The sequence below is a fragment of the Sitophilus oryzae genome, unplaced genomic scaffold, assembly GCF_002938485.1.
Source record: "Sitophilus oryzae breed Bouriz unplaced genomic scaffold, Soryzae_2.0 scaffold_1393_pilon_pilon, whole genome shotgun sequence".
Taxonomy (NCBI): Eukaryota; Metazoa; Arthropoda; class Insecta; order Coleoptera; family Curculionidae; genus Sitophilus; species Sitophilus oryzae.
In genome coordinates this window covers 1,523,213-1,539,871 of record NW_022146052.1, presented here as the reverse complement: position 1 = coordinate 1,539,871, position 16,659 = coordinate 1,523,213, and the positions used below count along the sequence as shown (strand labels likewise).

General features: G+C 30.9%; 1 protein-coding gene across 9 annotated transcripts in view; it reads right to left on the bottom strand.

The window, feature by feature from the left end:
* Nucleotides 1-16,659, bottom strand: part of LOC115875628 (collagen alpha-1(XVIII) chain-like) — a 955,759-nt gene that overhangs the window by 217,888 nt on the left and 721,212 nt on the right. For 8 of the 9 annotated variants that reach the window (XM_030891132.1, XM_030891136.1, XM_030891133.1 and 5 more), the window contains one exon: nt 2,748-2,762. The exons of the other annotated variant lie outside the window; for it this stretch is intronic. In XM_030891132.1, the coding sequence (XP_030746992.1) occupies nt 2,748-2,762 (15 nt within the window). The remainder of the gene's footprint in view (nt 1-2,747; nt 2,763-16,659) is intronic. 9 annotated transcript variants of the gene reach the window in all.

Sequence of the window (16,659 nt, the reverse complement as noted above, 5' to 3'; positions counted from 1 at the left end):
TAAGTCATATTCCTCCACCACATGTACGCAGAGAGAATGCACTGATTAGAAAATACTCCAAAATTACAAACATGCCTCAAATGCCGATACACTTGGATGTCCATGACCTGGATAGGAAGAGGCTTCGTTCAAGACATCCGACATTAACAACAGCATTCAGTTTACATCGGGACAGTTTTCAATTGACGAATCATGGAGTAGAGAATGAGAATCGAAGTTGCCAAACACAAGGCTTTGACATGCACATGGGTAAAGACAGCTTCCCCAGAATGCGAGTGCAATGCCCCTTGAGATTCTATTCTGGCTTCGTTGATGATTTCCTGGAAGCTACCAGACAGTGAAGTCGAATACATCCGTAATTTAGATGTTTCTTTGTAATATTTGTTATATGTATATCTTTTTATTAGTGACTATTATTATTATCTACACACAAACTTATCTTCTTGCTTTTTATTTGACTCCGGTCTTATGTGTTTTGTTGTCATGTTGAGCCATACGATAGATTGATACATTTTCCTTCCCTTTGATCAGTTAATTATTACTCTTTTCTCCGAATATTTTTGGTTATTTAGTATGACTTAGGCTATCTTGTGAACGTCACAAATGGTGGTTGTTATTTTCTTTTCTTTGTTCAATTCACTATATAATTATGAGTTAATTTGAACTCATAATTGTTCATATTATCTCAAATTGAATGAACCTCAAAACATTGATTGAACTCAAAGCGTTGAAATTATCAGTAGTTCTAGCTAATGTTATTTTTTTCTTTCTAAAATAAACAAAAATATTTTTCAGGCATATTTTCAACATTTAAAAAGAAGTAAACAAGCTCTATTACTTGACTCGAGCGATTATTCGTAAACTGGGGATAGACACACTTCTTCGATACAGACTGTCATTCGAACATTCAAAAATGTGGGTGCACTTATACTTTATTTACTCTTCTTAGTGAGAATATTGACAGGAAACTTGATTCTGATATTTTCATTTCTGATTCAGTATTCAAGCAAGACAAGAAGTCACTCAGCAACATTTTTTTTACCAGGGGAAAAATCTTACATAAGACACCCAGTTATTTGTTGGCGTCAGCGGGTAGTCGGATTTCCTACCGACTAAGAAAACCGTCCCTCTTCCTTCCACGCTCTTCTCGCCGGGACCGCTGGCGCATTACTTCAGTGAGAAGGGTGCTTAGGCTACAACCAATTTGCTACATCAAGTGTGATTACCCTGCGTAACTTTCTGTTCTGAGGTACAGGTATTGCTGCTGTTTTAGCTATGTCGATTACTTTTGTTATAGCATCGAGCCCTGTGTGTGATTTTGTTATAGCTGTATGCCCTGTCGAAAACCATATTGTCGACCACAATAAGAAAAGCTATTCAGCACATAGATTAAAGATAAATTATATCTTATGCTTTCTAATAAATGCTTATTCTATGGTTTTAAGCTTCAATTATATAATGTTTTACATTAACTGTAGACATAACTCTTATACCAAATTATTAATTGCCTACATTGTCGACGTTGCCGACGTGACTTAGTAAGTCGACATCGACACGATAGCTCACGCGTCGACAATTAAATTGTCAAAGTCGCCCAACTCTGTAAATTATTAGATATAAATTATTAATAATTTAGGAATAATTAATTCGCCACGAAGCTGTAAGTATATAAAAGTTAGTCATATTTTTAGACATTCAATTTCCTCACCTAAAAAATTCTTCCAATCTATATTAACATTTTTGCATTTAACGAATTCAATATTTCATTAAATTGAATTCTAATTTAAAGTTTCAAAAAGGTGTACAAAATGTTCATCAAAATGGACGTTTTAGTAACTTCTTGGAGAATATTTGGATAAAGATGGGAATGGTAATATTTGTGTTATAAACACTAACTATTTGTTATAAGGGGAAATAAACAATAAGTTATATACAAGCAAAACACAAACGTGAAGGTATATCTAGCTTCTTATTTACTCTGTTCCCAACTTCAAAAGGGAACTCGCCATCAAGTTTTAGTTCAGACAACAACAAAAACATTTAAACTGTTGAGTAGGGTTGCCCTATATATAGGTATGTTGTCCTTTTCAGAACTTTACTTTTTGCCAGCTGAACGTTAAGTAGTGTTCGTTTATAAGCTCTAAACATGCAAAACATACAAATAGAAAACATACAAAAAATAACTTAGTAAAACCAAACTAAAATAAAATTATAAAAACAATATTTTACCTTAAAGCGATATTTTATTGTAATCAATAAACATCAAATATTCAATTAATATTAAACCAGAGTATTGAATAATTATAATTAATATTTTATTGACACCTTTTGTTAGTGGAAATTCACTGTAAACAATATTTACTGTAAAATGTTATTTTAATAATAACTTATTTGATTTTATATAAAATATATTCTTATAATTATTTAGAATAACACATCTTAAAAAAAATTATTGATGTTCTAACAGAATAGTACTGTTTAAACAATTTTGCAATATAACATCAAAGTAACAGCAGGAAAAATTGTAAACACAGTTAGTTGAAATACTTCTTTTTCCAGTACTACAATAATTATTATAAGATATTTGTTATATCATTGAGGAAAAACTTAGATATTTAACTTTTCTTAAACTAATAAAGAATACAGTTAGTCATAATACTTGCTAAAAAATCGGATTTTAAAGAAGTGTTCATTGTATTAAACTAAATTTTACAACTACAGTCAACACAAATCACAGTTAAACTTACCTTCACTCGTATTGGCTGTTAAATAAAAAAATAAGCATATATTAAAAATGTATATATTCGTATAATAGCAATATAAAAAATTAACATTTAGTTAAACAAATATCAGTTTTGGTTTTAATCTAGTATATATAATATATTTAATGGAATTTATAAATTATTAATTATTAAAACTTAAATTAACAAATTTTGTTTATATAAAATCCATATTTAATTCTTATCGTATATTGTACGTTAATGAGTAATTAAAGTTTGAAACAATTAGCACTTAAGATTGTTCTAACATTTTGATGTTAAGGATCTATTGCTAAATAAAATACAGGCAGTAAAGCCAAAGGGCGACAATAGTTCCTAAAGTTTTATAGGGTAGTAAACCAAACTTTACTACAAAGTGTAAACAGTGTAATAACTACAAGATGAAAGATTAGAAACTTACTTTATAGGTATAATATGCAAATATTCTGATGTATAAACAAATAATGTCATATAAATTTTAAAGTTTTTGGTATGTAATTATTATATTTAAAGGTTACTAATTAAATAAGATTAATTAGTATTTATCTATAATATACAGGGTCCGGCAATAGTACGGCGAGCATCTGTAGCTCCTAGAATAAAAAACTTGGGCATTTTGTTTAAGTGCAAACCTAGAGTATGTACTAGAATGAATTTGAGGAAAATATTTTAATTTCTATAGGCTCAAAAAAGTGTCATAAATCGGGATGACTTTTTTTAAATGGGACACCCTGTATTTTATTGCATTTTTAGATTCTTATCGGATCACTTTTCGTAATGCTAAGATATGTGTAACTATGTTTCGATAGTTTTAGAGATAAAAAAAAATTAAAAAATTATATCTTTCAGCGTTTCTTAACAAAAATTATTAAAAGTATAAGAACTATCCTGAAATCAAAACTGTGTTAGGTATTTGCTTTAGATGGTCTGTACTTACTTTGCTATAAATATGGTAATCGTAAATCATACAAGATGTTCAAAATTCTACGCCAAACTTTCTAAAATATAAAATAATTTTTCTTTGTTTTTTTTAAATAGAGCACCCTGTATATTATTTTTTCAATAGATGGAGAATTAAAAAATGATTTTTTTTTGTATTTAAAGTATTTCAAAATTTTTAACGGTTTTGCAGATATTCGCGGTTATCAATTCAATGTTATATTTCATATTATGACATTTGCAACAGTAAATTTTTATCAAAGCCACCCAATGATGTTTCTCTAGTATTTTACCGTGGAAAGAGCCATAGGAAATAATACTGCATGTATCTGCAAAACCATTAAAAATTTTGAAAAATTTTAAATGCAAAAAGTGTTTATTTTAACTCTTCATTTATTGAAAAAATAATATACAGGGTGTTCAATTGAATAAACTAAAAATAATTTTATATTTTAGAAAGTTTGGCATAGAATTTTGAACACCCCGTATGATTTAAGATTATGAAATTTCTAGCAAAGTAAGTATAGACCATCTAAAGTAAATACCTAATATAGTTTTGATTTCAGGACAATTCATGTATCTGTAATAATATTTTTAAGGAAGGTTAAAGAAAATATATTTTTTATTTATTTATTAATATCTCTGAAACTATTGAAATATACATAATTCTAAGATATGACTGAATTATGTAAAGTGATCTGAAAAGAAGCCAAAAATGCATGTTCCCTTTAAAAAAATCATTCCGATCCACTCGTCACACTTTTTTAACCACCCTGTAGAAATTTAAATATCTTCCCGAAATCCATCCTAGTACATACTTTAGGTCTGCACTTAAACAAAATTCCCAAGTTTGGTATTCTAGAAGCTACAGATGCACTCTTGCCGGACCCTGTATTTATACTTTAAGTAAAATGATAATCATAAATTAACATATTATGTTATTTTAAATAATTTTGAATCAACACTTAACTAAATAAAATACTAAATATTTATATATTTTCTCTTTTCATTAGATAGCTTATGTGCAAAATATGTCAAAATTTTATTTCTTTAGCAGTTTTTTGTGCTCTGAAAACCGTTCTACACCCTAATCAAATGACAATTTTGGATGTAAATGAACATAACATGCCAACGACTTTGTGTATTAAACCAGCTACAGACATATTGACAAATCATTAACAGCCCCACACGAGAGCATCGGAGTTTTAATCTTTGAGTCGTGCTTCCACATCTGTGACACAAACAGTATGAAATTAGTCATAAATTAGTTGAACGTGACGAATAATTTGCATGCCAGACAAGAGAATAATAAAATAATTTGGTAAAGGAGTGGAGAAAGATAATGGTATAAAAAAGGGCAAAATAAATAAAGTAAATTTAATTTAACAAGTTCAGAAATTCCGCTAGAATATATATTTTTTCTTTTCAGTTGGCTTGTTCTTCAATTCTATATATTTTACTTTTTATGAAACTTTTTTAGGTTTTTGAAATAAATTTTAATTTAATGTCAATAATGAATATTTGGATAGCAAGAGATAATTTAATTTTTTTCAGATTGATACTTTTTTGTAAATCAATTTTACTTTGTGTAAAAAAAAATCTTTTAATAAGATTTTGAATAATATAATCAATATTTTACATGGTTTTTGTAGGTTTAGTTCTAATTTGCGACCAAATCAAACGCAAACATCCATTAATGGATAAGCAGAGAAAGAAGAAGAAGAAGTTCTAATTTGACCTACGGCAATGTTCATATGAGTTTCTCAGTGAGATAGTTAAATGCGGGTCCGATTCGAATCGGACCCATACCGTTCTTGAGGTTGGCTATATGAGATCCGCCATCTTGAATTCTGCCAATCCGTTGTCAGATTCGCGATCAATAAACCATTTGACTTCAGATTCGCGATCAGCGACCCAAAAAACTTCCATTTACTGATTTTGTTCGGATCCGTGCATTTTTTGAAATTCGCATCGGCCATATTGGATCCGCCATTTTGAATTCTGCCAATCCGACATCAGATTCTTGATCACCGACCCAAAAAAATCTCTATACCGATTTTGGTTAAGATTCGTGCGATTTTCGAAAATCATGACTTATGGGAGAGATTTTGAGATTAGAAAAAGAATGAGACAGCTCAATTCTGCTAGCTCAATTCTGATAGGTGGTTTGAGTTTATAAGGTATGGTGTTATACATGAGAATTTTTTTATTTTTATTTTTTCCTATTACATTTTCCTGAATTTTACAGATTTTCACCAAGTTTTTGGTTAAAAAAAATTGTTGAAAAGGTTAGAAAAAAATGATATGTGATAGCGTAATTCTGATAGCGGATTGGTGCTCAGCGTCGAAAAATACTATCATAGTCTAAAAAGCATAGACAACATTTTTTTTGTGCGTTGCAGTGTTATCATCCGTCAAGAGAAATAATTGTGGTTAGTTTGTTGTTTTAGGAGCTACTTATTTGTCTTTCTCTATGGATACAACTGAATACCATGGTACAAAGAAAACAAGGTACGATTGCGCAGGTTAGTCGCTACGTCACAGGTGATAACAGGCCCTATTGATTAGCACGCCCCGCGCGCCAATTCAAATCATCAAGAAATTATACTGAACCTGTTTTTTTGTTTATATACCGTCATTGAACTATCGCTAAGCAAGTTACTGTGGAGCAGTGCGTGAAGGGTCAGGCTAGGAAGCGACAGACTGGAGTTCGAATCTCGGCCGGGGCAAAACTTTTTTATTTAATTTTTTAAATACTGTTGTATTGTGTGTTGTATTCTATAGTTTATTTTTGTAGTCTAAAAAAAAAGAACTATTTATTCTGTTATTTTTTAATCTCCGGTATTAATATAAATTGATTGTTGGTACAATACCTCATTTAATAAAAATAATATTCTACTTTTTGAAATGTATCGGGCCCTAATTGTCCCTAAAAGTAATATATTTTTACAGTGATATACCATATTGTAAACTATTTAATATTTCAGTCACATAAACAGTTATTCGTATTGAATAATTGCCTACCATTAAAGGAAATTTGAGCTATACTCCTTGATGGGCATATTCTGAGTATGCAAATACATCCTCTAAATTTTGGGTTTCGTAGTTTCGTTCAACCGATTTATTCTTTAATTTCTACTTTTCGATGGGAAACAAACTTCCCAACATTCTTTAAATGATGCTACAATTCCTCTTGTGGTTACTTTTCCATAGATATCCTCATCTCTGTCTTCATGTCAATTCAGAGACGATGAACATGAAAATTATTTACCATAAACATCGCAAACTAAAAACCTAATACAAAATTTTAAATTTAGTATTTTTACCTATTATCATCCAAATCCATGTTAATAGATAATTAATATTTTGGATTTTTATCTTTTATTTTTAAATATAGGTATTTTTGGAACTGGCTGGTTTTAGTAATTATTAAATTAAACGAAAACAATTCTTAACCATAAGCCTAGAAAATACAAAAAATGCAAAATGCAGATCTCCTGTCAACTTTCTTTATTTTTTATTTATTCCTTATTTTCCTAGTGACGTCACAGGTGGTATGCGCGAACTGAACGAAATTGGAGCCGCTGTCGATCATACCTTGTTTTCTTTGTACCATGACTGAATACTGCAAGCATATACTAGAAACAGGATATTCTATTAATTTTGATTGTGTTTTATAGGTATGATCGTAGTTAGGCAATGATCGTAAATTTTTTAGTATAAAGCTTAATTCACAACCTCGCAATTAGCGGAATAAATTAGTGGTTTCAATTACACTTAATTGTGTTTTTAGACATTGTGAATGATCGTAAACTAAAAAGTAAAATTAATAGCATATCCTAGCAACAGCTTGCAGTAGTCAGTTGTATCCAAAGCGAATGCCTAATATTTCGCTACAACCAAACCAAATCAACTTGTGCTTTCTAACCACAATTTCTCTAGACGGATGATATTGAATGGCTAAAATTACATTCCTCGCAAATTTTGAATCACAATTAGAGTTAAATGTTTGTTAACTTTTTCTAATTGAAAATGACTACCGCTAATTTTGACGTTCTGAATACTTACATTCACAATAAAGGAACAAACTTCTTCGCTAATTAAAACCACAAATTTATTCCCTTAATTTCAACGTTCCGAATGAAGCTTAAAAAATAATTGCAACATACAAATTGCATAATTGAATGAAGCTTTACACTGGACGCACACACATAATGAGCAAAAGTGTTTCAGTCAAAAAGGTTTTTGTCCTGGGCAAAATCGATTTTGTCTTTTATAAAAACATTATATATCGAAGAGAAACAAATAACGGAAAACATGTATTTTTTATAAAAAATTCTTAAACCCATATATTGGGATGCAGACAAAACATAATGATTACGTATTTAATAATTTTAATAATAGGTAAAGTTGACACACATAAATTATAATTGGTAAAACTAAACCAAATATATTTCTTAATTTGTTATCATTTTACTTCTTATTCACCACGAAATTCAAAGAGTAATACATTTTTATATACCTATTTATTGCCTTTAAGGTGCATTAATAATTTAAACTTTAAAACTAGGACACAGATATCCGTTGGTGCAGAAACTGAACCAAATAATCACTTTAAAAGGACCGCAACTCTTAGCTCTAGTTTAATGGAGCTAGTAAAAGACTTTGCAATAAATATCGATTAGCAAGTAGAGAGTCTCGAGCATTTTCGAAACGGGTCTTTCAGAAAAACCTATTAAATTTTTGAATTACATAAATTGCTCTAATAGCTCCTTTATTCTATTTAAAAGGACATTTTATTTTAGTCAGGATAGAAACGATGAAAAGGATGAACACCTAGTAATCAGTTCTCTTTTAACTCTTCTTGGTTCTTCTTTTTAAAGAATTTAAAATTAATTGGGAACTTTATAATTTAGCAATACTGTCTATTTGCTCATTTTAAACTATTTTTTTTAATTTGAATAAAATCATTAACAAGAAGACGTAATTTTTGCTTTGATGAAGTAACGATAATAACATGCTCCTATAACCTAGGTACAAACTTCGGTGGTTTTATGGCAAAAGGTCCTATGTCAAAATCTTATTGCGATGTTATTGTAACACGAAAAACGTGTCTTGGTCAAAATTTCGAATTCCATAAAAATCATATTGTTTCATTGAAACCTTTTTAACCCAAATTCTAACCCGAAGCTGCTTTTTAAACCAAATGGAACCATATGATATTCATGGATCATAGAAATTATTGCCATATTATATGTAACGAAAAATGTCTATGCCTATGTGGCGGATAGATCTCTCCACAAAATCCTAGATGGGTATTTCGCCACTGCAAGAAAATCTACAAAATAAAAAAATTAATTTTTTGTAAACACTGCTGCGTTAATCCAACGGAAACTACTTGTCAGCAGTTAGGTTTACTGAACACACACAAATCTGGCTAACTAACAAAAAAAAACTATTTAAAATATTTAAATGCAACTATTCGAAAACACTTTAGTTTTTTTTAAACCAGATACGTCTACAAAAACCGTAAACAGAACTTCAACAGAACATCAACAGTTTTTGTTTGAATTAACGCAGAAGTGTTTACAAAAAATAACTATATGTAACAAGGAAAACGCCAAAATTTCGATATAGGATCTTTTGTCATAAAACTACCGACTTATCAAAACTTGACAAAAAATGACAGAAAAATTAAAAAGCATATAACGCTTTCAGAAACACAAATATATTTCTAAAATAAATATTTTTTGAGAATAGATTTTGTCTGGAATTTTAAGCTACACCATATAAAATACATTTTTACTCATTATAAAAATAAATTACATCCCTCTTAGGCCAACTGGCAGTAAATGCTATTAAAAAATAAAGAAAAGTACGGCCCAAGTAAATGGCGTCTTGACTTCGCCAAAAATATCATCGGTTGTCATTCCCTAGCGGCCTTTGACGCCTGTTTATTATATCCTTACGTCGCGTCGATAAGTAAGTAACTAGAAAAACTGTCGCAAACAAAAATGATGTTGCAAAGCAAAACGACATAGTTTTGCAGAATCATTAGAAAGAAGCAATTCACAATAGAACTCAATGGAGAAGAATTGTAAACTCAGTTAACAGCGACCACCAAAAAGTAAAGAGGCAACAAAGCAATGAGATTTCTGAATGTCCGGAGTGCGGTAGGCAAATAACATCACGTATCGGGCATTTCAGTCACAGAAAAGCTCATGAAAGAAAACGCCTTGCGTGACCATCTTTTGATGCGTGTCGAATACTCGTCAGCGAGTAATGGCAGTATGTATACCGGGTGTTGCATCGTCGAGCGGGACATAGGAAATCCCATGTAAATTTTAATGGGGTCAATTGTTGACTTTCCTAATTTTTTTAGAGAATAATTCTATTTAGGTTTATTGAGTACTAAAACCCACATTCAAAAGAATAACTTCAGTAATTTTTGATTAGCCCATTTACGAGTTATCGCCGATTTCTTTTTAAAATTTCTCCTTTCTTATGGCCCTGTATTTACTTATGAGCACCAGTCAAGGTAAAATGAGGTAAAAGATAACTGTCAAATCAAGTTGTCATTTCAGAAATTTATCTATTTAGTGCTTTATTATTATTATTAAAAACTCATACCTACATCGAAAATATTAGCCATGAATTACACTACCGAAGAAAAAGTATTGATGATTAAATGGTATTATCAAAGAAATAGTTGTCAAAAGGTGTCGGACATGTTTGCTGCTCTGTATCCGCATAGACCGATACCTGGAAAATCTACAATCGCAAGGATTATCCAGAGATTTGAGACCAACGATACCCTAATAAATAACTGCAGATGTGAAGCAAGGCAGGAACAAAGAGAAGATGCAATAAATGATACCGACTTGAAAGTTTTATTGTGCGTGGAAGAGAACGATGGAAAGATCAGCACAAGGAAACTTGAGGATAAAATAGGAATAGATCACACTACAGCGTTTCGAATTTTGAAACGACATAAATACTATTCCTTCGAATATGAAAAGCACCAAGAGCTACGAGATGGGGACGAAATACGGCGGCATGTGTCTTGTTTTGATATGATGGAAAGAGCAAACACGGATAGGGAATTTTTAAAAAACATATGTTTCACTGACGAATGTACGATTACCTTAAATAATGAACCCAATGTTCAAAATTATCGATATTGGAACAAAGAAAACCAACACAGGTTTGTCGAAACAAGGACGCAATATATCCACAGAAAGTAAATGTTTGGGCAGGGATATTCGGACACAATATTATCGGACCAGTATTTCTTACGCGAAATTTACATGCAGAATATTATTTGGAACTACTCGAAAATTATATTTTACCTGCTTTACATGATGCCGCTAGGGAAAATCAGGAAGTTTGGTACCAAATGGATGGCTGCCCGGCACATACTACCCTGGCTGTTCGGGAATATTTAGACAATAGTTTTAACGGAAACGTTATTGGCTTAAATCATACAGTAAATTGGCCAGCAATGTCTCCTGATATTTTGCCAAATGATTTCTTTCTCTGGGGCCATTTAAGAAAACAGGATATACAAGGATAAAAAATACCCAAATCTAGACGAGTTAAAATATGCTATTTCTGCAATAGAATTTCAGTTTACCAACTAGCGAATGTAAGAAGAGAATTTTATGATCGCCTGGGTTATTATCTAGTAGTCGATGGAGGAATATTTGAACATCATCCTAAATCCTAAAGTTCTAACAATTTAATAGTACCTAAATTAATAAGTTATTGAATATTGTAATAATACTATAATTAATCTTGTAATTGATTACTTTATTTTACTCTAATTCATATTAATTTGTATTTATAAATACATCTTTAAGATTTCCGATGTAGGAATGCGTTTTCAATAATAATAAAGCAGTAACTAGGTAAATTTCTGAAATGACAACTTCATTTGACAGTTATCTTTTACCTTGACTGGTGCTCATAAGTAAATACAGGGTCATAAGAAAGGAGAAATATTTAAAAAGAAATCGGCGATAACTCCTAAATGGGCTAATGAAAAATATCTGAAGTTATTCTTTTGAATGTGGGTTTTAGTGCTCTTCAATAAACCAAAATAGAATTATTCTCTAAAATAATTAGGGAAGCCAATAATTGACCCCATTAAAATTTACATGGGATTTCCTATGTCCCGTCCGACGAAGCAACACCCGGTATATAGTTATTGACGTATAGTTGCACGTTAGAAACTCCCGTCCATGCACCAAATATGAATATGAATTTTAAAAAGTCATACCTATATACTGAAATAATATAAATACAGAAACAAAAAAAATTAATTTCTAACTGAACACATTTGCAATATAAAAGCATAGAATCAAAATAAAAACCTTTTTACTTTAAACAAGAAAAAAACAATTTTATGTCTTTTATGACAGTTCATAGGGTAGTCCTTATCTATATGTAATTTGTACTTATTCAGTCATATAAAAGTGTACTTTCTTTTATAAGATAGAGAAAACAATGATAATTATTCTTTAGTTATCGACTGACACTAATATATTAACATATTTTGCTAACCAATGATCAAACATTTCAAATGAAATGAAAAAATATAGATAAAATTGATACAAATTGTTCAATATTCTGTACAAAACTATTACCGAATTGTACACCCCATAATACTTTTGATTATTTTGGAAACACGGTCAAATGTAAAACGCTTACGCAAACTAAGGTCTTTGGAAAGGCCACATATACTGAAAGTTTCAAAATACGGAAAAAGAAAGAATGGAAGAGAAGAAAAAGTATAAAATTGGCATGTCGTGATGATGGAGGTATCCTGCCGGAGGTATAACTTATAGCGTTGATATATCCACCTATCCTTATAACAGGTGTACTCATTCAAGCTGAGGCAACCTGGTGTACGTCTTAAGAACGTCGGAAGGCAGAAGCTCCTAAACTGGAATACGAGTGGAAATAATAGTCACAAAAACACATTGTTCGGTGGTCATCTTCACAGTCAACCAACGCTAAAGGTACTCGGTTCCACGCCTCCACGGAGGTCAATTCTAGACTAGTGCGGGATTGTGTGTGTGCTCTAAATACTTTGGGTGCGCGTAGCAATGCTACAGTAGCCTGAGTACAAGGGTGACAAGGATAACGAAAAGACAGATGAAATGGCCAAACAAGACTCATCAATGCTATTCATAGCCTAGAACCCTTCTGCGGCCTTGCAACGGCAGTCACGAGAATGGCCACAAAACGATGGGTAGCCAACATATCTCTAGAATGGAGAAAGCATTCACCAGAGTAGTGACAAACGAAAAAATTCATTGTGGAACATTCGCTAAAATTTACAGCAGACCAGATAATCAAAGACAGAAAGACAGTCAATGCTGTAGTGGGTCTACAAACCGTGCATTTTAAGCTGAATAAGCATCTAAAGCTAATGGGATTCATAAACGAAGCCATGTGCAGGTTCTACCAATCTGAAGAAGAAACGACAGAACGCATTTTATGTCGTTGCGACAGCCTAGCAAATGTGCGGTTCTCGGTAATAGACAATAATAGGCCACTGAAAACTGCAACCTTTTGAAAAGGATACTGGCGAATGTAACCTAAGAATCAGAACCGGATAACCAGTAGATCAGGCCAATAGCCACCTCGAAGGATGTATCTACATATACACATAAGTAAGCAATATAATCTAGGTAAAATAACGACAGATTAAATATTCTATATGTGTATTCAAATTACACTAAATATAATCATTATCTCGATCTAAATTATAGGAATTATATTTTAATTAACTGGTCTTTCATATAAAGAAGCATTTTAGGTTTAAGAATTTACTTTATATCCCGTTAATAGGATTTAAGTAAAATTTATATTGTTGTGAAGAAAAATCAACAAAACTTTGTAGCTGAAAAGGATTTATAATATCAAAAAAAATCTTTCAAAGTTATGATTATTAAGTTATTTATTTTTAACATCATTATAAAGTTTCTGTTCTAAAAATAAGCTCGAAATAATCACCAGGCTTACAAAATTATAATAAAAACAAGCATTCGTGCTTAATATGGCACGTAAAATTTTATTCCAGGAGTACGAAAATTAATAAAAAAACAGCGAAATTTTTAAAAATTGTTTGGAGATTATCTTCTTAAAAGTAAAATTATAATGAGTTAATAAAATCTGCTTTGAATTAAAACTGCTTTGTCTAATTTAATGATGAGTTTATGAGTTTATGAGAACTCATAAACTTCTTTTAAGCTGCCAAACAAAATTAAAAATGACCCTTGATAAAATTTAACGAGAAGTTTTATTCAAAACGGACTTAAAATAAGAGACAAACTAATAAGAGACAAACCAATACTCTAAAATACTTAATCATGACCCATAATTACTCTAAAAATACAGCACTGAGACAGGAGATCGATGCAAGAAAGTATGATATAGTCGTTGTTGATGTTTTATATACATAAATGGTGCATGGTTAGTGCATATTCTAAAAATTATTTGTTGTATATACAGGGTCTATTGTAAAAGAAGAGATAAAGTTTTATTTTTTTTAGCGACTCTACGAGACTTTTAAATATTGGGAGTCACATTCTAGTTAGAGGCAAAATTAGAAGATGTGCACTCTGCAGCCCTCGAGCATAAACTGTGAGGCCCACTCTCATTTGTCAGGAATATGACGTTGCTCTTTGCTTGGACTGTTTCGCTTCTTTTCATAATGCTTGATACATTTTGTTTATAATATTATTACATTGATGTTAAAATTAAAAAAAATTGTGTAATATGCTTCATTTATTAAATGCGGTTATTATATTAACCACTGCTAAACCATTAAATTTCAGTTCCGAAAGTATCGATACATACATATACATACATACATACTGCCATTACTCGCTGACGAGTATTTGACACGCATCAGAAGATGGTCATGCAAGGCGTTTCCTTTCATGAGCTTTTCTGTGACTGAAAAGCCCTATATGTGATGTTATCTGTGTACCGCACTCCAGACATTCAAAAATCTCATTGCTCTGTTACCTCACTTTTTGGTTGTCGCTGTTAACTGAGTCCTGTCGCTGTTAACTCTTCTCCATTCCGTTCTATCGTGAGCTGCTTCTTCCTACTCATTCTGCTTGTTAATCCCCTTTAAGTTTTCGTGAAAAATATCCTTATACCTTTTGAGTTGTCCACCCGACCTCCTCTTACCGTCTACAAGCTCACCGTAAAGTAGAGATAGCTCTGTTAGCTTTTTCAAGGATCGATACGTTTGAGACATGATGGAACCATTTGATTCTTAAGAGTTGTCTAAGATGTCTCTGTTGCAACTTGTTTAATGCGTTCATGTGTCGGCGGTATGGCACAGGTTTCGCTTCCATATAACAAGGTGGGAATTATTATTGCTCGATATACTGCAAGTTTCGTTATTGCTCAAGTCATGCTTGTAGAAAACCCTGTCTTTTAATTTTCAGAATGCTCCACAGTAGTTCCCTCCCTTATAAAAATTTGGCCAAAACTCAATATATCGAAAAAAATTATTTTGATCATATATGATCAAATATTTTATAATCTATATTTAAAAACATGAAAGGTTTGTTATAAAAATATATTTTGGAAAAATTCACTTTAGAGCACCTATGTAATAACATTTTATATACAATAGTCTAAAAAAGCATTTAACTATTTTTGTATCGACAATGAATAAATTACTCGCTTAGTGTTTTCAAAATAATATAAAATAGTGCATATTATAATTAGACTATACTGCACGTATACTTTCCTCATATAATATCAGTTTTGATAAATAAAATGAAAAAAAAATAATACTAACCATTTCAAAATATCAACATATATTGTACCTTTGAAATATATTTTTATACATAACTAAATCAAGGATATCGAAGCTGAACTAAGTGATTGTTTTTAACTTAAATGAAACTTCATAATGTCTTTTTTAAGAACCATGTCAAATTAGCTGCTAATATCTGCTATTCAGCATAAATTGTCTTCGTAAACAAAAGTTTTATATAAATGTTGCATGGCTAAGAAATGTGCATTTAAAAAATTGAAATAGAGTATTTTAAATATTACATTGTTAGCCACGCCATAAAAAAATAACCGGCACACATTAATGTGAGTTTTTCTTCACAAATTTATTCTCGTTTCTTTGGTGTTAAGAAAATATTGGTAAAGTTCAGGGTATTAACATAGTATAGTACTAGATATTAACAAATATAAATTAACTTCAGGTTTTAACCAATTTTCGGATATATGTAGGTACCTACTATTATTAACCAAAATTTTAATAAAGAAGAAATAGCATGGCAACACCGCATAGTTTTCCAAATAAAAATAGTGTCCTATATGCACAATTTTATGCTGAATCGAATTATGTACAGAAAAATGGGAGCTGTGATTTAAAAAAGACAACGCTTTATCATTACTTTTTTTGATACCCTGTATATAACAAAATATTTTTAGGATATGCACTGTTATAAACCATGCAAATATCTATATAATACTTTTTTTCATATTTTCGTCTACAACGATGATATTGGACTTTCTCACACTAATAGGCCACTCTGTATCTATCTATTTATTAGCTTATGAACTATATACCGGTTATGTTCTAACCATTCTTCAATCTGTTTTTTTTTTCAATTTTTGTTAAATACCTTTATAAAGTAATACCCTTGTAATTATTGGTAAATAAATAACACTTTTAAATTCTAATGAACAATCATCATTGAAAACGCCTAATGATAAAGCACTTTTTTTATATGTTAGGCAACTCCAAACGCCTAAATATTTATAGATTTACTAAAAAATATTAACTGATACATTCATTTTCACTGATATAATAAAATACAGGTTTTGGCCACGTACGTCCATAAGAGCGAACCAGTGTGTGCTCTTGAGGCGCTGCTAATCCTGTGCTGAATTTCAGAGTCGACATTGGTCCTTT